The sequence below is a fragment of the Mauremys mutica genome, chromosome 17 (genome assembly GCF_020497125.1).
Source record: "Mauremys mutica isolate MM-2020 ecotype Southern chromosome 17, ASM2049712v1, whole genome shotgun sequence".
Taxonomy (NCBI): Eukaryota; Metazoa; Chordata; order Testudines; family Geoemydidae; genus Mauremys; species Mauremys mutica.
Window position 1 is genome coordinate 9,551,529 of NC_059088.1, and position 26,026 is coordinate 9,577,554.

The window sequence follows — 26,026 nt, forward strand, 5'->3', positions numbered from 1 at the left end:
GTGGCAGGGTCTGAGGAGGTGCTGGGGATAGTAGACCCAGGGAATTGGAGGGCTGTTCTGGTGTTGGGCGGGGGGGGGGGCTGTGTGGCATGGCATGGGCCCACCCCCGAGGGGAAGGGACATGCTGGCAGCACAAGGCCGGGCAGGCCACTCTACGTCTGGTGACACCCGGTTTGTAAATAGTGCCCTGCACTGGGCTGGGCGGAGTGGGATCGCCCCTGCCCTGCCCCATTGCCTCTGGCCGGCCCCTTGCTCTGGGGACTGACCTCCCTGCCCTATGCTCCCATGGGGGCCCAGAAATATGTGTGGGGCCGGGCCCACAAAAGGTTAATCCAGCCTTGGGTATTAGTAACTTTGTTACACTTCTTGAATACAACAATTGTAGAAAAATCTGCAATTACTTTCTATCATTTAGGCTAAGTCTACACTGGGAAGTACAAAGCACTGCCATGGGAACGCTCCCGTGGCAGCGCTTTCATGTGGCAGTGTGCTTGGGCACGGGCACTGGGAGCCTGCATTGTGGGACAGCTGCTGGAGAACTGTTAGAGTTGACATAGATCACGCACTATCTACACTTGCACTGTGTTAACCACACTATGTCGACATCTGCACAACCAGGTCAATACAAGGTGGCTTAGTGTAGACCAAGCCTACAGGAATACCAATACCAGTATAAAGCACAGTTACACTGGTATAAGATGTAATGAGTGTAAACAACCAACTAGTCTGAAGATGGAATTTGATAAATTTACAAATGGGATTTTATGACAAACCTGCTATAGCAGGGATTGGACATGAGGACCTGTCCAGTGCTGTGTTCCTATAACTGTGTCCCCATGACAGGATTCTACTGCTTTCACTGGAGCAATTTCAAACCGAGCTAGCTGAAGCAGTATAAAACTCTGTGTCAGCCCTTGGTGTAACTGGGAATCAGGCCCTGGCAATGAGCTGAATAATTTTTTTAACTGTGTTAATGTGGCAGTTTCAGCAGTGAAAGGATTGAGTGGACCACAGAGACTGATCTCAGGTTCTCTCTGCACTGGGTGCCTACAGGATAGGGAGAAGAAGAACATCACCATGTGATATGTGGGGCAGGCTGGGGGTGGGTGGGAATTCTCCCTGCTGCCTTCCCCAGGCACCTTCCCCAGTGCTAAATTCACTAGGGAAGTGGGCAATTAAAGTAACACCACATTGCTCAAAAGAAGCAGGAGAGTGAAGCAGGAACAGGAAGTACCTACCATAGAGAGTCCACAGAGCCACCAAGTGCAGCGACCAGCCAGGGCTCATTCCCACCCTGCTTCTCACCATTTTGCAGCTGCAAGCGAAGGAGAGAAAATGCTCCGATTAGCTGCGTTCCAGACACCAGCCCCTGGGAACCACATTCACACTGGCCCTGCAGCCCCGGGATCCCTGCAGCCCCACTCACCCCGGCGCAAACCGGGAGTCACTCCGCTGAAGGCCGCTTAAATGGGCCTGATTCTCAGTGACGTCCTGGCTCCTCCACCAGGGTCATGCAGTGAGCAGAGAGTTGTAAAGGGGACTCAGTGTGAATGAGAGGCAGGATGAACAGCTTTACACCAGGATAGGAATGGGGGGAGTTGTTTGGGGGTCGGAGCGGGGGCTGCTGCCATCTCCCCTGGGGACACACGGCCAAGGGGGTGAGGGGTACGGGCCAGCACTGGTCGCAGGAGGCAAATAGTACGCGAAAGCCTGATCCCTGACTGCAGCCTCGTGGTGGGGCAGGGGGAACAGGCAGGGTTGGGCTGGGGCTGGTGATGGGGCCTCAGAAAAAGGGTATTGATCATCCAGGCCCATGTGCGTGAACAGCCCCAGCCCCACAGCACTGGGCGAGCTCGTCCCTGTGACTCATCACAGCCCCAGGCCCTCTCCCACCCTGGCCCCAGACAGCAACACGCCCCAGCCCCTCTCCTACCCAACCCCCTAGAGAGCAACAGCCCCCACCATCCCCTCACAGACAGCAACACCCCCATAGCCCCTTCTTCCACGGAGACTGCGCCCGCATGCCAGACAGCCTGTGCCCGACCCTGGCCTTCAGTGCAGCCCCAGGGACCTCTCCACTCGCCCGGCCAGGCAGAGCCAGCACAGGGAAAGCAGACGGAGCCGCGCTCTCAGGCTGGAGTCCGTGGGGGGCCCTGACCAGCAGGGACCAGGACTCACGGGGGATCTTTCCACTCCCCTCCCAAACCTGGCCCTTGAGTGGGGCCCCGTCTGCTTTCCCAGCGCAGCACTGAAGGGGCAGGGTCGGGTAGGGGTGGGGGTAGGAAAGACGCATCCAGGAATACTGGCCTCCTGCTGCTGGAATCCGGGATAAAAAGCATCTCTTGCTGACTGAGAGTGGGACAGGCCATTTTCTATTTAAATAAGGGACGTCCCTTGTAATACAGGACTGTTGGCAACACTAATGGGGTCAGATCCCCAACTGGGGTCAATCAGCCATAGCACCATTGGACTTAATGTGATTATGCCAATTTACACCTAACCCTTAAGGGGGGGGAGGTTTCTATAGACATTACACCAAAAGCTCTAGAATCGAATAGAAACTCAGTGCCTGGTTCTCATTTACACTAACGCCCCTTTAAAACTGTTTGGCAGCGTAAAGGGACATTAACGTCAGTGAAAAAAAAACATTTGCTCGCACGTTCAGTTCCTTGTACACTGCTACAACAGAGCAATAGGATTTCAGCGTAAGTGAAATCACATCCCCAGATAATTTCTGCAGGTTTTTTTAAACCACCCTATAAACATCATGAGTAGTCTAATTCCAGGACCACTCATGATAAATCCCCTTGGGGAAGCTAGCGGGGCCTGCATCCAGAGGAGGTTCTGGTTCGTGTTGGTAGCTCACAGGAAGCAGAAGAAGTGTGTTTGGCAAAAGCACAAGGACCAAATCCTGCTCCCACTCTGGTGCAAATCAGGAGTAAGGTGGGGGAGGGCACTGCAGCAGTGGGCCACTCTAGATGTGAAATACTGGTTTGGCCCAGGAGAGGTTATCTCGTGCCCCTCAGGAAGGCCTATTGAATCAAATGCGCCATTGTGGGACATCATAGATCAATGGTTCTCAACCAGGGGTATGTGTCTTCCAGGGGGTGCATCAACTCATCTAGCTATTTGCCTAGTTTTAAAACAGGCTACATGAAAAGCACTAGCAAAGTCAGTACAAGCTAAAATTTCATACAGACAATGACTTGTTTATACTGCTCTATGTACTGTGATAAAGCTCTGTCCTTGTCTCCGTGGGTCCCATGTTTCCTGGCAGATTTCACTAGCCTCAGAGGCTCACTGTGACCCCCCACGTAGCCCTTCTCTCTCTAGAGGTGTTAGGCCTGAATAGAGATGTAGCACAAAACCAGTTATGCCAACCTGACCAAAGTCAGGCTAACAAGGGCTTCTGGGTAATCCCAGAGTGGAAAATACTGAGAAGCAGCATGTTTCACAAAGTTCAATTGCTGTTCCCTCCAGCAACTACAGAGTTAACTCTTCACTCTCCTTTAATTCACTTGCTTGTCTGCTAACAGCCACTTTTTAATTCAGATCACCATTCCAAATATCCTCCTGAGTATTTGAAATCGCCATGCTTATACTTACTTACTCCTTTCTTCCATTGCACCCTCAAAAGTTTCCAACCTGTTTGTCTGTTGCATGCCCGCCTGGGCCCGATCCTGCTTTTCTTGCTGAACCATCCCTTCCATGGGCACCAACGTGTTCCACTACCAGTTTAGCTAGGAGGGTGGGCTTCTCAACTAGCCCCCACCTTTCTGGTCTTTTCCCTAAAACATTTTTACTCACAAGACTACCCGAGTCCTCCCTTGTGAGGCTTGCCACCTGGGCAAAACGCATGGCCCACTGGCGTTTAACTATTTAATGTCCTCTTGTAGCAAACACACTGCTGTTACGACATATGCTGAGCACAAATGGTTAAATTTTAACAAGTCCCTGAAGGACTGGTACTTGCTTAGCCAGGGCTTCCTTTTCTAACTGGAAGTCCTGTCTCAAGGCCAGCAACTTGCCCTGGCACAGGTTTGAGTTGCTGCCTGGTTCATGATCTATGCTCTTAATTGCTCAATTCTAGTTATCAAGTACACATTTTTTTCCTTTTCTTCAACTACTCTATTGCCCAGTCCTGCTACGACTGGGGGTAGATCCACCTGCCACCCTTCCCGGCCAATGCACCAAAAGATGTCAGGGACTCGAACCCCGACAGCGAAGTTCGTTGTCTGACCACAGAGAGACAGGCAACACCAGCAAGGTCCGATCAAAAGCACTTTATTGACAAGTGCACGCATCAATAGAGAGCAGCTCGTCTCCAAAGAGAATCAGCCCCCCTTTACAACTTAGTGTTAGCCTATATAGACAGTTTTATTACATCATAGATCATTCACTTGAGCAACCCACCCCCCTTTGTCTAACAACTAGAAATTAGACACCTTTTAATATATACGCATGCCTAATCCCTATGTCTACAACATTAGATTGTTAATAATATCTTAACAAGCACCAAAAGTTAGGAATGTAGGGGAGTAAAAAAACAAACCGAAAACCAAACCAGGGAGTAACAATAAGAGCGCTGGGAGTTTCTTATCAGTTCTTCAAACACTGTTCCTAACACAGCACAGCTGGTACTATGCCAGGAATGCAGCCCCCTCACTTATCTCACTTTTTCCCAGGGCTTTGTGAAAAGCTGCTTCTCAGTATTTTCCACTCTGGGATTACCCAGAAGCCCTTGTTAGCCTGACTTTGGTCAGGTTGGCATAACTGGTTTTGTGCTACATCTCTATTCAGGCCTAACAGAGGCAAGGGTCACAGTCTACTAAGCCCTTTTCATCAGCAGCCAGCGAGGGAGGTGAGGAGAAACAGCCCTCCCTCACAGTCTCTGTTGTCTCCCAATATCAGAGGGGTGGGGGGAGCCCAGGCCCACCCTCTACTCCAGGCTCCAGCCCAGGGACCCTAATAATAGCTGATTTTTTGGAAATAGGATGTGTATAATTCCCTGGGCCACTTCACCACAGCAGCCCCCACTCAATATCTCCTTCACCATTACCTCAGGGCCTCCTTCCTTGCACCTGATACAGATTTCCTCCCCCACCCCACCCCACCCCACCCCACCCCTCCTCCTCCTATAGCTCCTGACACCCCCACCTCACTGACTAACTGGGAGGCTTTTAACTAGTTCCAGCCAGCCCTTGATTGGCTTCAGGTGTCCCAATCAATGTAGCTGTCTCCACTGCTTTCCAGAAGGATCTTAATTGGCCCCAGGTGTCTTGATTAACCTGGAGCAACTGCCATTGGTTACCATGGTACCAGGGATTTGTTTAGCCTGGGGCTAACATACCTGTTCCTCAGTACTTTACTGTAGCCATCTGGCCTTGCCCCATCACAGTACCATACACTAAATATAAGTATAATATTTATATCCCAGTTGATTTATTTTATAATTATATGGTAAAGGAGACAGTCAGCAATTATTCAGTAACAGTGTGCTGTGACATGTGTGTATGTTTATGCCTGAGATTGTGAGCAAGTAGATTTTAAGTGAGGTGAAACTTGGGGGCACACAAAACAAATCAGACTTTCCGGTAGTCTGGAAAGCTTGAGAGCCACTGGCCAGTGTTAGGATATAGATATTCAAGCCTGTCTGACCTATACTTTAAGAATTTAGGTGCATTCTTATCTCTTATCTAGTTATAGAGGTAGAAAAGAAAGAATCAAAATCATTGTCTATTTGTGTAAGGGCCTTCTCTTACTGTGACAGTCTGAGGCCCTGTTTAGTCATATTGAAATCAGGCAATCTGGGGCTGTTAGGAAGGGGATCCGATCTATCACCTCCAGAGAAAGGGAAGAGCCTAAAACATGTAAAAGGAAATTTAGTTTGATAGTTTTCTGTCTGGCAAGAACTCACTTATCAATAGACACAGCTGGAGAACACACTGAGTGTGGGGCGGGAGAGGGGGGGAGAGAGAGAGAGAGACACTGTGTGTGGGGGGAGAGGGAGAGACAGAGACACACACCGTGTGTAAGTGTGTGCGTGTGAGAGAGAGACGAGCATTGCCCCTTTAAATACACTGACCCCACTCTAAGTACATTGCCTTTTTAAGTAGATCAGCAACATGAGACAACAGCTGCTGCCAGCAAACTCCCTCCCTCCTGAGCCCTGTCGTGTCCCCGCCTGCTCTGTGGAGATGGGGTAAGCAGGGGGCAGCAGCAGGGAGGGAGCAGGGGGACACCCTGACATTAGCCCCCCAGGCAGCTCCCAGGCAGACGGCAGGAGCAGCACATGGCAGTGGGGGGTGGGACACCTGAACTGCTGGCAGGCGGTAGCCTGCTGGGTGGCTGCTGCACGGGGACCCTGGGGGAGCTGATGGGAGGGCTGCCGGCCCACCCAGGTTCCAAGCCCCCACCACTAGCTCCAACAGCTGCTCTTCCTGCAAGCAGGGGACAAAGCAGGCGGCTGCCAAACGACGTTATAACGGAGCATTGCGCAACTTTAAACGAGCCTGTTCCCGAACTGACCAGTGAGGTAACGACGACACCTCGTTAACCGGGACACCGTTCAGTGCGGAGTTACTGTAATAACGCACGGCACTGAGCCCCATGGGGCCTGGGGCCAGGACTGGGGTTCGTGTGTGTTACCGTGATACACCTAATAAACAGCAATCAGAATGGACAGCACCGAGCAAAGTGGGGGCTTGGGTTGTGACTGCGCTCCTGGGCACTGAAGTCGTTATCACCAGCATCCTGACTAACAGATAAGATGCAGGCGAGCGGAGCTGGAATACTTACAGCAGAGAGTCCACAGCACAATCGAGTGAAGTGAGCGAACGAGACTGACTCTCGTCATGGCGAAGGCAGGACGGTCTCTGAAGGGCTGGCTCCTGCCCCAGGGGATCTGCTGAACGTCAGGAATGGAGGCACAGGGCGCGATTCCCCTCGGGCTCACCCCGGTAGCGCTCAGGCGTAACGCCGGGCCGGTTCCGATCTCTCATCTCCTATGTCATTTACTAGCCAGGAAAGCAAAGGGGTGAGAAGTATTTGGCAGGTGCTGTGGAAACGCCTTTAACAAATGCAGACCTGGTTTCTCACTGATGCTCACACCCCTTTCCCTGGGTGTAAATTACATTGAATGCAATTCCGTAGCAGGAATCCAGTTCTCTCTGACGTCCCAAGGGAAACCGAAATGAAGCACCAGCCCTCTAGAGCAGTGGCTCTCACCCTTCCCAGACTACTATACTCCTTTCAGCAGGGGTTCTCAAATTGGGGTCAGGATGCCTCAGGGGGTTGCATGGGGGGTCATGAGCTGTCAGCCTCCACCCCAAATCCTGCTTTGCCTCCAGCATTTATAATGTGTTTAAAAAGTGTTTTTAATTTACAAGGGGAGGAGGGGTCGCACTCAGAGGTTCGTTATGTAAAGGGGTCACTAGTACAAAAATTTGAGAACCTCTGCCTTCCAGGAGTCTGATTTGTCTTGTGTACCCCCAAGTTTCACCTCACTTAAGAACAACTTGCTCACAAAATCAGACGTAAAAATACAAAAGTGTCACAGCTGTACTGTTACTGACAAATTGCTTCCTTTCTTGTAGTTATAATTTATAATTATAAAATAAATCAATTGGGACATAAATATTGTACTTACTTTTCAGTGGACAGTATATAGAGCAGTGTAAACAAGTCACGGTCTGCATCAAATTTTAGTTTGTACTGACTTTAACAGGGCTTTTTATGTAGCCTGTTGTAAAACTAGGCAAATATCTAGCTGAGTTGATGTACCCACTGTGAGGTCTCTATGTCCCCCCAGGGGACATGTACCCCTGGTTAAGAACCACTGGTCTAGAGAAAAGGGATTGTTTTCTATTACTAATAGAAAATGGGGGAGGGGTGTTTCTGTGCTGGGAACTGAGGGCTTGTGCCTCTCCCAGAGAACGTGTCTTCCCGGTCAGACCGGAGACCCTCCCCCATGGCCACATGCTGCCCGGGGTCCTGAAAAGGGTGGACTCACCCTGGCTAACTCGATGGCCCGTGTGGAGCGTTAACAGCAGAGCCCAACTCTGTGCCATTATTCATCGGTATGTGGCGTTCAGGACACCTAAAATGGCTGCTAGTCAGGAACTGCTACAGTGCCTCTCTGGCCTTCAAACAACCAGCTGCCGCAAAAACAAGACCCAAAGCCAAGAAAGGCCACTTGCCGGCTTCCCTCCCAGGAGCCCCAGGTGTCCCAACTCTGCAAAGAGCTCACAGAATCATATGTGTTCGGTTTCCATCATTCTTGTGGCCTCTCTCCCACTGAGCAGGGTGAATAATCTGGAAAGTGAAAGCAACTGGCAGGGTTTTTTTCCTGTTTGTCTTTGAAAGCAGCGAGCAAACAGCTCAGTTCCAGCACTGCCGGCTCCCCAGCCAATGAGCCGGGACGTCGACCCCAACCAAGAATCCTGAACATCACAGACGGTGGGAGATTAGGGGCAGGTCTGCGCTAGAAATGGACATCGGCACAACTGCACCCCTGTAGCACATCTGGGGAGACCCTCTAAACCAACGGGAGAGGCGGTAGTTATGTTGGTGGGAGACTCTGCCCACACAGAGCTGTTTACACTTGGGGGAGAGGGGAGGTTTCACAACTCCCCCTCCCAAGTGGCGCAGTAAGTGTGTAGTGTAGACATGTCCTAAGATCTGATGGTGACACCACAAAATTTCCAGGGAGGATGCTCTTTCACTCTTGCCAAAGGGTTTATGCGTGTCCTACAAGGGTCCCATGCAGAGAGCTGTGTTAGCATGACACGAACTGGTCAGGTCTCAAGCTAAGTGAGCTTGCAAGTGTGTTTGGCTAGGAGAGCTCCCAAAAAAACCAGAGAGAGCTGCAGGAAACAGAATTAGTGACCCAGTACTAAGGGGCACTCTCCCCTGGCAGTCAGGGCTGGCCTCAAAGCCCCAGGCGGTGCTAGGGGTCACCGATCTCCTTTCTGTGGTGTTTCCAGAGAATCATGGCCATGTCGGGCTGGATGGAATCATCACGTCCAGCCCCCTGTACCAAAGCAGGACCAAGCAAACCCAGACCTGCCCTGCCAGGGGTTCGTCCAGCCCCAGCGGGGCTAGCCGGCCTGGCTAGATGTGTCATTTGTGGGTCGCGGTGGGTGGCCAGGGAATTGTCACTCTTAGCTGACCAGTTGAACACGTCTGTGCCTCCCAGCTTCTTGCTGTGGCTTTAAGTCTCTCTGGAGTAAGGGCTGATGGGGGCAGTCCCCTAGTCCTGGTGAGACGCTCATGGACTCCCTCCCGAGGGGTCACTGTTTCCTAACCCCAAGACGTGTGCGATTTCACCCTGGGCCATTAGCTGCTGGTTACAGGTGTCTGGGTGTGTTTGGGGTGTTGATTCTGGGCTGCCTCTCTCAAAGGCAGAAGGAAATGGTGCCTCTTGAGCTAACCCTGGAGGGGGCTGTTTGGGCCTCGCATCATTTATTTATTTATTAGATGTATTATGGTAGCTCGAGGGTGCTCTAATCATGGGTCAGGATCCCGACTGCACCAGGCGCTGTACATCATTATTGCTATATTTTAGGTGTATTACAGTAGCACCCAGGCATGCCAGTGCTGGGCCCGGACCTCACTGTGCCAGGCGCTGTATGGACACAGAATAAAGCCAGTCCTTGCCCCAAAGACCATCCAGTCTAAGAGAAGAGATGCCAGCTGGAGCCATCTGGACAGAAAGGGGAGCAGGGCCGGCTCAAGGCACCAGCAGAGGAAGCACATGCCTGGGGCGGCACATGCTAAGGGGCGGCACTCCGTCCATTCTTGGGGCGGCATAGTCCGGGCGGCTTTTTTTTTATTATTATTTTGCTTCGGCAGTTTGGGCGTTTTTTTTTGTTGTTTTTTTTTGCTTGGGGTGGCAAAAATGGTAGAGCCGGCCCTGAAGGGGAGAGCAAGGAAATCACGAGTCATTGTAGCCTAGCAGGATGTTTACAGGGAGATCCCCACAAGCATGAAGGAGAGTGGGGGAAGGGGATCATGGAGGGTCTTATCTGGAAATGTACTGAGTGGGTGATGGCAGCTGGCAGTACGGGCCAACCCGAGGTGGGAGTGTGAACGACAGTGCCAGCTCTAGCTTTTTTGCTGCCCCAAGCACCAAGCCGCGGAAGCCAAAAACAAGAAAGAAGTAAAAGTCGGCCAGAGCTGCCAAAGCAAAAAAAACCCAAACAAACAAACAAAAAAACAGCCCTTGAAATGTGCTGCCCCAGGAATGGCCGGAATGCCGCCCCTTCAGATGTGCCGCCCCAAGCACGTTCTTTGTTTGCTGGTGCCTGGAGCCGGCCCTGGTGAATGAAAGATGAAAGGTCGGGTGAGGATTGGCCGTGAAGGCCCGTCAGAGCAAAGAGAAGCAGCTGACGTTTAAGGAGTTGGAGAAGGGGGAGCCAGCAGAGAGGTGCAGAGAGAGGAGTTCTTCCTGTTCCACTCCTCTCATGGTACGGTTCTGCTACCTACCCCAGTAAAGGAGAACTAACAACTTAAAATGTCTTATTCAAAAATGTTAAGTAACACTTCACTTTCAAACGCCTGAACAGCAAATGGAACTTTCCTTGTCTGCATAGTAAACACTGGCATTTTCATCTGTTTGAATAATCAAAGTGGTGCATTCCGTGCCTTCCTGGTTGCAAAGATTTGAACTGCTCCCTGCTGAAGGTCCACAGTCTGGGCCAGCTCATGCTCTACTGAGACGGTGGCAAGGATTATGTGTGGGTGTCCGTGATGACGGGACTGATTTCCCCATGATTAATTCTAGTGGGGGTCGTGGAGGCATCAGAAGCCTGATTCTGTAGCTGTTTGGATCGAGGGCGACCCATAGTAATGGAATCAGGAGAGTGTGCACGCACGTACACACACACACACACACACACACTCTCTCTCTCTCTCTCTCAGGACACAGCCTTCACAGCCATCTCCCATGCCACCCCTCCCGCAGGCCCTAGAGTCTGTTGGAAAATGGGGTTTGTTTACTGGGGGTGTGTATGTATTTATTAGAATATTCCAATGTTTTTATCATAAAACTGAAAAATATTCAGCTGAAAAACCTGATTTTTTTAAGCACAAAGATTGTTTTGTGGAGACCGTAAAGGGTTAAAGCAGCTTCCCCCTCCCCCTACGCCTGCGGAGGCCAGGGCAGCTCTGCTTCCTGCATAGAGCAGTTGTTGGAAAGATGCCAGGCACCAGGATTGAACCTTGGACTTGGGGAGAGCAGGGCGGGGCAGGGGCAGGAAATAAACACAGGAGTGTTTAACACTGGAATTAAATTAATTAAAGGAGACGCATGTATAGCTGTGCGTGCGGCATCACAGCTCCCTAAACCACTTTACAGGATCCAGCCACTAGAAGGGGTGACAGACACTCACTGGTATAAAGAACAGGAGCCCTTGTGGAACCTTAGAGACTAACAGATTTATTTGAGCATAAGCTTTCGTGGGTAAAAACCACTTCATCAATAGCCCACAAAAGCTTATGCTCAAATAAATCTGTTAATCTCTTTGCTACAAGGTGGGGTGCCACGTGCCCATGCAAACAAAGGCGTAGACGCACAGCAGTGTTAACACAATGGTTGTGTTCGGCCCCCCAAGTGAGTAGACATGCAAGCATGTAACACAGTCCTTGTGTAGTGTCACAGGCATATACACACTCAGGCCCTACAAGACAATGATTGTGTTGTGTCACACAAAAGTGTAGACAGAGAGCTGCGTCAACACAACTGGTACAGTGCCTATCTGAGTCTACCCCCAACACCCTTGGCTGGTGTGTTAAGAACACTGACTGTGCAACAACAACCCCCTCGCTTTGCCTGTAAAGTGGAGGCGGGGGGGTGCAAACACACAGGTGTGTCACCATACCAAGGCTTGTGTGTCACTGCAGCCCCCTTTCCCCCTTAAACACAACCTCAACGACAAGCAATTCTCCCTTTTGGAGGGAAAATGTATCATTGTAAGCCCTGCCCCCTACCCCACACTTCCTGGAGTTTGAAAGGGAGGGTCCCCCAGCCCTCAACGTATTTGCAGGCTGTCCCCCCTCTGTCTTTTCTCCAGACTAAACATGCCCAGTTTTTTAACCTGTCCTCAGAGGTTTTCTAAACCTTTGATCATTTCTGTTGATCTCCTCAGGACTCTCTCCAGTTTCTCCCCATCTCTCCTAGAGCGCGGTGCCCAGAACTGGACCCACTTCTCCAGCTGAGGCCTCCCCAGTGCCGAGCAGAGCAGGATAATGACCCCCCCCCCGTGTCCAACCTACAATAATAATCACACAATGTACAACAATACACCACACATGATAACGGCCTTTTTCACAACTGCATCACATTGCTGGCCCACAGTCAATTTGTGATCTAACCCCAGATCCTTTTAAGTGATACATCCGCCTGGCCAGTTATTCTCCAGCTTGTAACTGTGCATGGGAGTTTTCCTTCCCAAGTGTCAAACTTTGCACTTGTCTTGACTGAATTTAACTTGTCTCTTGGAGCCCTGGACCTTCTTCACCCCAATCCTGAGAGATGCCCTGACTGAGCGGGCTAGAGAGAGGGACCCGGATGCTACCTTCACCTAGGGTGACCAAATAGCAAGTGTGAAAAATCGGGACAGGGTGAGGAGTAATAAACGCCAATATAAGACAAAGCCCCAGATACCGGGACTGTCCCTATAAAATTGGGACATCTGGTCACCCTACCTTCACCGGCTGCAGCTAACACCTGGATATCTCCTTGGATGTGAGGCTTCATCTCCCCCTCCCCCTTTCCCGATGTGCCCTTTTCCTTCCCTGCCTTATCTTGCCTCTGTCCTGGCTCTCTCCCTTTGCCATGATCTGGCTAAGAAGAGCCTGGCTTAGGAATCCAAGGCTGTATATTTTGCAACACTGCTGTGAGCCCATTATCAGCTGAAAGTGGTGCCCTAAGCGGCACCACTGCTGGTACAAGTTTGACAGGGCTCAGAGTGCCTGATAGACTGTGGGTTGGTAGACTGCTGTGCATGTTTGTCTTCAAGGCTGATTCTGCTTCCTTTAACAACAAATGCCACTTTAACAGGAACTGCAACTACCATATTAACAGGCCCTTGTTCTGAAGCTGGTTCTGAAGGGGGCTGGGCCCCAGGGCTGTCCCCAAATAGCTTTTCCAAGGACAGATCCAGGCGGTGCTCCAGTGGCATAACCTATATGGTGACTGGCCTAAGGACCAGGGTATCTTCTTCCCATTCATCCAGCATCTGGTCTCTGGGAAGCAAGGGGGATATTTTGGGACTGAAAGGCTGAGAAGTAGAACCCCAGGGGATTGTGAGATACTGTTGGACTCTCCAGGTCTGAGTCTGATGACCCATGTGACCTGAAGTGCCCATGGCAGCCCACACTGAAAATGCCCAGGTCAGTGTGGGCTGCAGAAAGGAGAGAAGATTCTCCCAGAACTGATGGTTAGCAATTAAGTTAAACTCCCCAACCAGTGCTCCTGATCCCCAAGATTGGTTATTGAGAAGCTGAAAAAATGAAATCACACAGCCCCCTAATTGTATTCCAGTCTCTGGCTCCAAATCAGCAAATAGGTCAAACAAAGTGAGAAGTTATTTAAAACTCTACTCACTGTACAAAATGTTCTTCTGGTTCCCAAAGGGCCAGTCACATTCCCAGATCAATAGGAGTTTCGATCTTACCCAAAATACAACACTGCCAACCAATCCTTTAGTATCTAAGAACTAAAGGTTTTATTATAAACTAAAAGAAAAGAAAGAGGTCATGAGCACGGCCACTTGAGCAGGGGGTAGGAGATATCAACACACCAGACATCAGCTGCCCAGGAATAGGATGCCCTGTCCTAGTCTAGAGCAGGCACCTCCTAGATCCCCCAGCCCTGAGTTTCAGTAGGTCCCCCGCTCCTGTCCTGCTGCCTCCCAGTTCATAGGGAGATCCCATCACTGTCTCCCCCGCCCCAGTTAATTTGAAATGGGGATGCAGCCACATGAAACTAACAGGGACATAATTTATTCCAAACCAGACTCACTTCTAAAGTAAAAAAAAAAATCATTTGTGTGTGGACACGATAATTTATGCTGAAAAAACTAAAAATATACAAAAATAACTTCCCCATGTAGTTACATCCATATAACAGCATCCAAACTGGAGCATTGTATCACTATAACTATACCAGACTCATTTGGCTTAGAACAGGGGTGGGCAAACTTTTTGGCCCACGGGCCACATTGGGTTTGCAAAATTGTATGGAGGGCTGGGTAGGGAAGGCTGGGCCTCTGCAAACAGCCTGGCCTCACCCCCCTCCAACCCCCACCCACTTCCCGCCCCCCTCAGAATCACCGACCGATCTATCCCCCCTTGCTCCTTGTCCCCTGACCCAACCCAAACATCTCCCTGGGACCCCACATCCTAGCTAAGCCCCACTGCTCCTTGTCTGAGACCCCCAACCCTAACTGCCCCCCCAGAACCCCAACCCCTATCCAACCTCCCCGGTCCCTGTGCCCTGACTGCCCCACCCCCTATCCACGCCCCCGCCCCCTGACAGACCCCCAAGACTCCCACGCCTGTTCAACCCATTCCCCGTCTCCTGACCCCCACCCCAGCCAACTGCCCCCTGCTCCCTGACCGTCCCCTGAGACTCCCTGCCCCTTATTCAATCCCCCAGCCCCCTTACCATGCCACTCAGAGCAGCGTGTCTGGCAGCAGCGTGGAGCCAGACATGCTGCCCCGGAGGAGCATGCAGCCACGTCCCCCAGAGCGCTGCCTCCCTGGCTGGGAGCTCAGGGGCCTGGCTTATAAGGATTCAATTTTTATCAGGATTAATGTCCATTTCAGTGTCCATACACAAACCAAGGAAAAATATTTCTACTGATAATAAACTGAAATTTAAAGAGTTTGATTCCAGGATATTTATTTAGTATATTTTGACAAGCGATGTTGACAATTTGGGTTTTGAATCTCAAGAGTTTCTGTCATAACTCATAAGAACATAAGAACGTCCGTACCGGGTCAGACCAAAGGTCCATCTAGCCCAGTATCTGTCTGCCGACAGTGGCCAATGCCAGGTGCCCTAGAGGGAGTGAACCTAACAGGCAATGATCAAGTGATCTCTCTCCTGCTATCCATCTCCATCCTCTGACAAACAGAGGCTAGGGACACCATTCTTACCCATCCTGGCTAATAGCCATTTATGGACTTAACCACCATGAATTTATCCAGTTCTCTTTTAAACGCTGTTATAGTCCTAGCCTTCACAACCTCCTCAGGTAAGGAGTTCCACAGGGTGACTGTGCGCTGCGTGAAGAAGAACTTCCTTTTATTTGTTTTAAACCTGCTGCCCATTAATTTCATTTGGTGACCCCTAGTTCTTGTATTATGGGAACAAGTAAATAACTTTTCCTTATTCACTTTCTCCACACCACTCAGGATTTTATAGACCTCTATCATATCCCCCCTTAGTCTCCTCTTTTCTAAGCTGAAAAGTCCCAGCCTCTTTAATCTCTCCTCATATGGGACCCATTCCAAACCCCTAATCATTTTAGTTGCCCTTCTCTGAACCTTTTCTAGTGCCAGTGTATCTTTTTCGAGATGAGGAGACCACATCTGTACACAGTATCCAAGATGTGGGCGTACCACGGAACTCATGTCTGCCCCCGATTGTTTGACCCACCATAACTTCCCACAATTGTGAAAATGTAAATAGATAAAAATGAAAAACAAAAAAGCTTAAAAATAAACATTGGTATTGCCAAGCTAAATTATACAAAAATAAAAATTGAATTCTGTCAGGCCTGAGTATAAAATGCTCTCTAGAACATGCGAGGCAATAACCAGTTTGCTTTCTTAAACTAACAAACTAAGAATTCACTGACAAAAATCTGCCTTACCCTGGGTTACCTTAAGTTTGTGTTATCTTATGAGCTTCCAGAACATCAAGTTCAGCTGAGTTCAAACCTCTGAAAACCAGGATATAGAGAGTTAAGATTGCCCATGCAGCTGCATTCACTGTGTTAGGTAGTGCTGTACTGAATGGTGGAGGTTGTGGATAACACTCAGAAAAGTTAATGAAAATCAACTAAATGAGTGAAGTCCCCGTGCATAAGATAAAGTGTGTTAAATCCCCGTGTGGATGCTCTCATTCCTGAGTAAAGTCGTTTTACTGCAGCACCATAGCTGTGCCACTGTAGCACCCTATAGTGTAGACGGGGCTTTAATCCTCTTTCAGTGTGACTGAAACAGGCCGACTGACATCCATAGGGTTACTCCTCATTTGCACCAGCATGCAGAACACAGAGTTGGTACAATTTGTGTGGTTTACATGATTATATACCAGTAATGATGCGCACATATAGTACAAGACAGCTGAAGAATCAAGCCTGCCGTATATGATACACCTGTATTTCAAAGTCTGACAAGATGACAGGCTAAACATGTACAGATTAGTACATGTAGATATAGATTAGTAAATCAGGCATTTGAAAGTCATTACAAAACATATACAAGCAGAATCCATGTATCAATATTGGTAATGAGCAAGCGAGCAACAGCATGTCTATGAATATGGTTCTAATATTAACCAGAGAAATTCACTGGAAGTTGCAATACAATAAAAAGTTTCATTGCTCCTATTGGCACAGCAATATTGTAAACACCAATGGCACCTCGTACCCCTTCATTTCCCCCCCCCACAGGCTCTCTGGGTGACATCTCGGACCTCTCTATGTCAGGGACTCCCTGAAATACCCACACCCTCTCACGCCCCATACCAGGTCCCTGATTCTATCCCCAGGCCAGGGGCAGCTGTGGGCATGGCCCCAGATCCCCAGGTGGTTTGAATGCCCAGTTCAATATTCAGTGTTATAGGGGCTGGTTTGGCTGCCTTTATATTTCTGTCCCTGTATATGTAAGTTCTGCTATCCCTCATGTGTCCTACTGATATTTTTGACACCACTTTATTTCTGGGTATTTCCTGCCTTTCCTAAAGATAAGAACCAAACAAACCAAGGCCAGCTAGTTAGCTGAATCTGGGAAATGGAAAGTGAAGTTTCTGGCTAATTGACTTTCTTTGATGAGTCTTCTCCTTCTGTAGCTAGAACCTCAAGTTCCCAAGCCGTTCTCCGCACATTTTTAGCATCTTCGGCAGCATATTCCAAAAATGACTGCAATGCTGCGTAGGAAGTTTTATAAGAAATCCCAGCACATACGACAGAACCAATCACAGGTACCCACTGAAAGGCAGAAGAACCTATCGCTAAAGCAAAAGTGGCCAGTAATGTGATTACAAAAGCCTGGGTTATCTCTTCAGCCACTCGTGTTTTTATAATAGCTCTTTCCAGTTCCTCCCTGGGTTTGTGTGACCGTTTTGAGAGTCTGGTGAAGGAGTCTCTATCCAGCCCAAAGTTCTTGCTGTAAATCCTGAGGTATTTTACTAAGACAACAATATTGCAAGCAGCAGAGACACCTGGAATAGGAACAAGGGCTCCAACACATGATGCAGCGGCTACCCGCCAAATCCCCTCCTCCAGGGCTTCTTTCTTCTTTTGTATGATTTGGTCAGAGTAGTTGGACAGGGCAAGAACAAGAGAGTGATTTTTGTCACTGGAGAGCTCTTCCGCCAAAGTCTCCTGCAGGAGGTGAAAATCATACTTGCCTAAATACCAGGTGGAGATGAGGAAAACTTGTGGGTTCCCCAGCCCTTCCTCCTGCAGACATTTGCAGCAGTATTCTCTGATCTCCTGCAAGATCTTCTCTTCATTGTAGCTGGATGGCCGGCGTTGTGCAGCAGAGTACAAATCCACATCCACTTTGGAGCGCACAAAATAGCACTTCTTTCTCATCCTCTGGATCTCCCTGGCCAGGCAGATGTGGTTGAATCTGAACTGTTGTGAGGTGATGATGATGATGATGTCATAGCAGCTGAAATTCACCTGCTGGAGGAAGCTTCCTGCCTGAAACCTTGGACTCCCAATTGACGGCAGTTCCCATATGGTCACATTAGGGTGTGTAGGAAATGGATACGGAATTGGCTTTCTTGTCATTTCTAGAACTCCGGTCTTTGCAGCATTCTCATCTTCATCATCCAGGTCACGGATGGCATTGATGAAGGATGATCTCCCAGAGCCGTTCTCCCCGATGACAGCAATGTTGAGCTCAGCATTTTCTGAAAATGTCAAGGCTTTCCTCACAGCAGAAGCCATATCTGTTGGCCTTCCAGCTCTCACAGTAGCCTTAAATATTTCTATATCAATGGCATTTTTTCTATTTCAACAGAAAACCGTATCTCAGTAATAGTTCCTGTATGTGTAATAGAGAGTATATATTATTATTACTTGTTATTAACACAGACTTTGTTTACTGATAATTAAGGAGGCATCATTGAAAGCGTGGAAGTAACTTATTTCAGAAAATGTTTACAGGAAATTACCAGTTTAGAGCTGTTTTTGTTTTTTTCAGTTTTTGGTCCTTTTGTTGCCTCCCCCTTTTTACAATTTGTCCCAGAAAAATGGTAGTCAGCAGAAGAGAAATGGTAACATTAAAAATTCAACAATTTCCCCCCTCCCAGTTTCTTGTTTGCCAGATTCATTGAAAAAATCCAAAACATTTCAAAAATATATACAAATTTTCATTTTAGAAAAATGGCCAGTTTTTGATGAAAATTTGTTGTACTGAAATATATTGACTAATGTTGTGTGTGACATTATTTTATAGAGAGGCTACTTGCTATAAGGTTTTGTATTACATTTATGCCTCGTCTAAGGGTCCTTTATTCAACCAGAACTATTTAAAGAGGCCTTTGTGAACGTAAGAATTTAAGGCATTTTTTTCAAAAAATCACAGCTTTCTTAATTCTAGTTCTTCCCTATGCCCCCAAATCTAGCAATGAGTCATTATCTGCCTGTACCACAGTTTAAAGTTTCTTTTTTTTAAAACAAAATATTCTATGCTAAAAAAAATAATCCATGGCTGACAATATTTTTTACGAAGTAGGAAAAGTGTTTTTATAATTCAAAAACAGCTGAAGGGATTTGGCCTTAAAAATATAAACTGTCACTCACTGGGATAACTAAACATGGATCATTTTCTGCACCCCCAAAATTCAATGGTTCAGAATGTCACAAAGGTCTGAAAAGAGGAAATTAGAATGGAAAGAATTGTGCAACATGACACTCTTGAACCTGAATACCTTAGAATGTTGGTTTTCAACGTTTTTAGGCGGTGAACCCCTTTCCAAATAATGTAGTTTATGCATACCTCCAGCGGAGATAGGGTCATAATATATTTGTGATTAGATTGCCAAGCCTTACTAAACAAAATATGCTGTTCACCATTACACGATTTTTCTGACATACGTGAGCTCTCATCAGGGGGTACCCCACTTTGAAAACCACTGAAGTTCTGGCCCTAAGTTAAATAAGGTTGCCAGCCCTCTGGGATTGGCCTGGAATCTCCCTGAATTGGCATTGCTCTCCTGATAACTAATGATAGCAGTCTGAGAGGTTTTAATAGGATATTTTAAGAAAATGACATTATGTCATGTTGGGGAGAAAAATCTCTGGGAATAGCTTCAGTCAGAGTTGGCAACCCTAAAGTTAAATCATTCTGATGTTTTTTAAAATTTTACCCCTAGTGCACACAGGAATATTATACTCACACAACGCACACACCCAGCTCTGCATGTATGGTTATTCTGACAAAATCTATAGCTAGATGGAAGATTCAGCAGCAGGCACGGCTGTGTATTCAAGAGCAGGCTTCAGAGCTGTGAAATCCATAATGTGCGTTCACACTGGGCAGCCATGTTTAAGCGCCACGCAGCCATTTTAAACAAGCCTTCAGCTTTTAAGCAAATAACAGCAGGTGATTAAATATAGTAACATAATAATTTAAAAAGGCACAAACGAGAGAAGAGTGTCTTACCTTCCAGTCTCCCAGTCTTAAATGCCTCTGTTAGTCTGAGCTACATGGAGAAGTAAAGCAAATGAACACAATGTTGGTTTTCTGTCGCCTTCTTTCTGTCTCTGCCGTCTGTGGCTTTCTCTCTGAGTCAGAATGGAAGTGAAAGCACAAATGTCACTTGCAAATTATCACGTATCAGAGTCCAGACCACAATTCTGAATGCGCATTCCCTAGTTACAGCAGCCAGATGGCACCAACGCAAAGCCAGATTCTTGAATGTTAAAAATAGTTTGACAAATGCCTGACTGACCTTGGGCACAGTCAGGTTCTGAGAAAAGCGAGTTTGGCTGGATTGTTGTTGTAAAGTCCTCTGAAAAGATTTTCCTGCAACAACTTGGAGTTTAATCAAATCAGCTCTCATAAAATAAACAGGACTGGGCCCAGTCAGTGTACAGCGATCTCCAGGAAAAACATAAGCATTTCACTGAGGTGCACTAAAATTGCAAGGTCTGTCCTCATGTGCTCTATCCCATGAGACCCCACTTTCCTCCCAGAGCCAGGGAGAGAACCCCGGAGTCCTGGCTACCAGCAGGGGTGCCATTTAAGGGATCCAGGGGAGATCTCTTGCTGCTCCAAGTTTCTTAGCACCAGCTGAAGTAATGTTGCTCACTAAGGAAGGACTCTCTCTTCCCCTCCCCTGCCTGGAGCAATGTTGCTGGCTCCTCTCCCAAGTTGCTCCCTCCCCTCCCTGGCTATTCTCTGCTCAGGCAATAGCAATGCATAACTGTATCTCGCAGAGCCAATAGCAGGGCTGGGAGCTTCTGCAGCACTTTTTCAGATTCATTCCTGGCACAAACAGGCTCAGGGAGAAGCAGCTCTGGGCTTAGGTCAAGAGATGCCTGCTGCAGATTTCATCATGATCTGCCCCTCCCCTTCGCATGGCGACATGTTACAAAGGCAGGAGCAGCCCCTTGGGACACCAGTAGACACGGGGCTGCTCAGGCAGGGCAGGGGGGTGCTGCCCCAGGCACATTCAGGGGTTAAATATCCCCACAGCCAGCCCCACTTCGGGGGTTTCATGCTGCAGGAGCAGTGCTGCAGAATGACACCTGGAACCTGTTGTTGGTGTCACTAGGCATAAATCTAGGTAACTCGGGAGGATGGCTCTGGGCCTATGTGAACCAAAGTACCTCTATGTGAAGCACTTCTGTTAGCCTTACTAAACTTTTGTAACCTCTTGTGCTATGTGCTGACTACTGGCAGCTGCAGGGCCGGTTGGTACTAGATGCAGCCAATACTAGATAAAATAGGCGGAAAGCAGATGCTGTAATCAAGGTTATATGCGTGAGAAAATGCCCACACAGTAGGAAAGTACAGATAAAGAAAAACAAAGGGGGTATAAATGCTGGGACCCCGCCTGCGTGCGGGTGTGCAGGATTTGAGATTGCTATTTCTCCCTTGCACCTTATTTGGGCTCAAATAAACTTGGTTTGCTTCTCCACCCTGGTATGTTAATTAGTGCGACGCACACCGGCCAGCGAACCCCGCTGTTGCCCCCTTGGGCCCTCTGGGCCGGCAACACTCTCCCTGCTGGGAAGAAACGCACGTGCTGTCGCCCCACAAATAGTGTTTAAATGACACTGAAACTTTCCCATGTTTTCCAACTCGCTCTTTTTGCAGTGAATGGCAGTGCCTCAGTGTGGCCTTTTATTCTACCACAGGGGTCGGCAACCTGCGGCACATGTGGCAAACACGACACGCGAGCCGATGGTGAGCTGCACGCGGCCGCCTGCTGCAGTCCTGGCCCTAAGCCCCCCCACCGCTCTCCCCGGTGGGGGCAGGAGGCAGAAGCTTGGTTCTGCGGCAGCCAAGCTTCCCCCTCCCCCGCTTCTTCCCCCCGCGCGGTGCTTTCCTGCCCTGCCCCCTCTCCATCCCTGCACCGATCAGCTGATGGGAAGAGCAGCAGCCTGCAGGCAGCTCCATGCAGGATGCAGAGAGAGGTGGGGATGGGGCCTTGGGGAAGGGGGTGGAACAGGGCACATCCCTTCCAGCCCCCTGCCCTGAGCCGCTCAGGACAGGGGGCTGGGAGCACCCCTAGGGGCTGAGCACCCCAGCCCTCTTCCCTGCACCCCCCAAACCCCCAGCCCTCTGCCCTGATCCCCCCCCTACACTGTCTTCTGTCCTACACCCCCCACGCCCCACAACCCTCTGCCCTGACCCTTGAACCTCCTCACACCCCCAGCCTTCTGCCCTGCACCCCCCCACACTCAGCATTCTGCCCTGACCCTTGACCCCCCACACACACCTAGCCTTCTGCCCTACACCCCCCGCCACCCCAGACCTCATCCCTGAACCCCCCCACCCCAGCCCACTGCCCTGACTCCTGAAACCGCCTTGCTAGGTCTGGGGTCCCAGCCGCAGGCCCTGCTCAGCCTGCTGCCGGTCTAGGTGAACAGAACCCCAGGCTGGCAGTGAGCTGAGCAGGCTGGCAGCGTAAGATCAGCATTTTAATTTAATTTTAAATGAAGCTTCTTAAACATTTTGAAAACTTTGTTTACTTTACATACAATAGTTTAGTTATATAATATAGACTTATAGAAAGTTAAACCTTCTAAAAGCATTAAAATGTATGACCGGCACGCGAAACCTTAAATTAGGGTGACTAAATGAAGACTCGGCCCACTGTTTCTCAAAGGTTGCCAACATCTGTTCTACCATTTAATCCCAAGTGTCTGGGAGAGTTATTCCTGTGCCAACAATGGGCTTTCAGTCAGGCCCATAGGCTGTGACACAGAAACACCGATTCCTCTGTGAATGCCAGGATTATACCAGATCTCCCCAGAGTGAAGATGCACTTTTCTGGGACCTTTTCCCAGATACCTTTTGAGGAGCTGCTGCCCTCAAGCAGCCATTTTGTAGCTTTCTGCTGCATCTCTTCTTCCAACTGATAAATATTCTTATTGTACTTATTATTGAACATTTCTGAAGGGGGAAGAGTCTCACAAACTTGAATATCCTCAGTGAATTTCCTGGCGATGATATTTACTCTCTCAATTCCTTGCAACAACTTAATCTTTTGTATTTATCATAACTATTTGTATAAACCCTTCAGTGTACATAACCCTAAGCCAATCTGAACAATTTGGCTACCATAAAACTGTTTGTTATAGATCTATGCTGCTAACATCCATCATTTAATTCTTTTTAAAGGAGTAGACCATAGTGTTAATAAAAAATGTATTTACATAAATAGATTGGGCTACTGGGGGCTAGTTTTAAGTGACTGTGGACTATTGAAGCTGTAGAAAATAGCCCCGGGAATCATGGTTAAAGTTGACCCCTCCCCCCCACACCAAAATCTGAAATGGCCACCCTCAGGGCTGGCCCCAGCATCCCAGCACAGTTATAGGGGGTGCTGTGCTGGAGTGGGAGCTCAGCAAGATCATTGTCTATGTTGTATGAATGAATTGGTGTCTTCCTTGTAGATAAACGTCAGCAACAGGGAGTTCTAATATAAGCTTCTCCTGAATAAGCCATGATATTATGTCATATGTCTTGTGAAATAAATGCTGAGTCTCCTCCAGTGACTCGAATGGGAGTCCAGCCCCAGGGCACCCACGGAGTCGGCGCCTATGTCCAGGGCTGTGAGTCAGCATGAGGGAGCCTTGTCTATTCCTGCCAGTGATCAGCTCCCCAACTCCTCCATCCGTGGGCAACATAAGCCCTCCCCTTTAGGCCTCGCAGGCCCTGCTGTTATTTACAGGTTAGCAATAGGCACATCCCAATCCCTAAGCCTTCTGAATGTCCCCCTGGAACATCTGTCTCTGGGTCCACCGAATGTTTGCAGGATTCTGAGATCTGCTGCTTCCAAAAGCAGCAGCAACACCCCTGCTTACCAGTTCCACCTCAGCTCACAGCTCCACTGAACACCCAGAACCTAGACGCATTTATAGCGAAAATACGTTAAAGTTTATTTACCAAGACACAGAACAGAGCAAAAAACGGCCATGAGAGGTCAGAGCAAAGGTCCATCCAGCCTAGTATCCTGTCTGCTGACAGTGGCCAGTGCCAGGTGCCCCAGAGGGAATGAATAGAACAGGGAATCATCAAGTGATCCAGTCCCTGTCACCCATTCCCAGCTTCTGGCAAACAGAGGCTGGGGGCACCATCCCTGCCCAGCCTGGCTAATAGCCATTGATGGACCTGTCCTCCATGAACTTATCTTGTTCGTTTTGAACCCTGTTATAGCCTTGGCCTTCACAATATCCCCTGGCAAGCAGTTCCACAGGTTGTCTGTGTGGTATGTGAAATAATACTTCCTGTTGTTTGTTTTAAACCTGCTGCCTATTAATTTCATTTGGTGACCCCTAGTTCTCATGTTATGGGAAGGAGTAAATAACACTTCCTTATTCACTCTCTCCACACAAGTCATGATTTTATAGACCTCTATCGTATCCACCCTTAGTCGTCTCTTTTCCAAGCTGAAAAGTCCCAGCCTTGTTAATCTCTCCTCATATGGAAGCAGTTCCATACCCCTAATCATTTTTGTTGCCCTTTTCTGAACTTTTTCCAAGTCCAGTATATCTTTTTTAAGATGGGGTGACTAAATCTGCATGCAGTGTTCAAGATATGGGTGTACCATGGCTTTATATAGAGGCAACATGATATTTTCTGTCTTATTATCTATCCCTTTCCTAATGACTCCCAGCATAACCGGCTCTATGGATATGGGTGTACCCCATAGGGCTAACCTGCTTGCTTGCCTATGTGTATCTTTTCTTATGGACTTCTTATTTCCTTATGGTGTTGATTATTTGTTTTATTATAATAGGTTACAATAGATTTATATTAGAGTATATTTTGGCTGTAATACATGGGATTTACAGGCCATATCCTATATGTTGAGCTAAGACAAAGTTAGCATACATATGTCTGGGACCTTTCACCCAGCTAGCAAAGTTGGCTCACATATGTCTGGGACATTTCACTAGACAGATGGTGAAGAGCTAAAGCATAAGGTCCACATGTGGTGTGTTAAAGTAGGTTGGCAGAGGGGCTTTCCTAAGTTCATACCCTTTTAAACTTAACAGGTACCTCCCTACAACTTGGAAAAACCCAAAATAGTTGGTTAGGACAGAAATAACAAATGTGATACCTAATGACAAAAGGGCCCTGGTAGCGAACTGAGATCAATGATATACTAACCTATAGGAAAAAGACATTCCAACCTTGGTAAAGTGAGGAAATACAAATAAGGAAAAGGGGAAAATCCCCTTCTGAATATGCATCAAACATAACAGCGCCGGCATAACATCGTATAAAAGATGGCCACTGGTGATGATGGGGAAGATGATGGTGATGATGAAGATGATGGCTAGCACTTCAAGTTGTTCTATAAGGGATGATGTGAGCATATGGAAGTGCAGATGTAAAGCTTTTGATACGGTTTCCCACAGTATTCTTACCAGCAAATTACAAAAGTATGGATTGGATGAATGGACTATAAAGTGAACAGAAAGCTGGCTAGATCATCTGGCTCAACGGGTAGCAAACAATGGCTCAATGTCTAGTTGGCAGCCCCCAGGAGTCCGTCCTGGTGCCAGTTTTGTTCAACATCTTCATTAATGATCTGGAGGATGGCGTGGGCTGCACCCTCAGCAAGTTTGCAGATGACACTAAACTGGGAGGAGAGGTAAATACACTGGAGGGTAGGGATAGGATACAAAGCAGTGGTTCCCAAACATTAAAAACCTGCAAACTCCTTTCACTAAAATGTCAAGTTTCTCAAACCCCCTCCTAAAAATGAATATTTCCAGGGATTTTCTCCCTTACCTGAGCATAAATTATAAAAGCAGTGATCTTGGAAATATAAAATTTGTTTTAATGACACTCATTACACACTATTTATTATTATTTAACATTACAGTATTAATTTTCTTACATTATGAAAACAGCAACATGCTTCCAAGATTTCACTTTCGTAGCTTGTATCACTTTGGTTAAGCCTGTTACAAGACAAGGCTCCTGTGTTTCATCAAGGAGTATCAGATGTGAAACAGCAGGAAGGTATTTAACATTGGGTGTGTACAGGCTAGTATCAGTGGCATACTGGCCCACTTTCATCTCTGGGTGTCTT

General features: G+C 48.2%; 1 protein-coding gene across 2 annotated transcripts; it reads right to left on the reverse strand.

Moving 5' to 3' along the window:
- Positions 1–15,515: 15,515 nt before the first annotated feature.
- LOC123351410 (interferon-inducible GTPase 5-like) lies at positions 15,516–20,532 on the reverse strand. 2 transcript variants are annotated; one of them, XM_044990731.1, is made up of 2 exons: positions 19,912–20,532; positions 15,516–18,252 (listed from the first exon to the last, which is right to left on the reverse strand). In XM_044990731.1, exon 2 carries the CDS (start codon positions 18,189–18,191, stop codon positions 17,046–17,048), a length of 1,146 nt encoding a protein of 381 aa, XP_044846666.1. In that variant the 5' UTR covers positions 18,192–18,252; positions 19,912–20,532; the 3' UTR covers positions 15,516–17,045. The 2 variants fall into 2 exon arrangements, with proteins under 2 accessions (XP_044846666.1, XP_044846665.1); XM_044990730.1 differs by having other exon boundaries at positions 15,516–18,288.
- Positions 20,533–26,026: the final 5,494 nt, after the last annotated feature.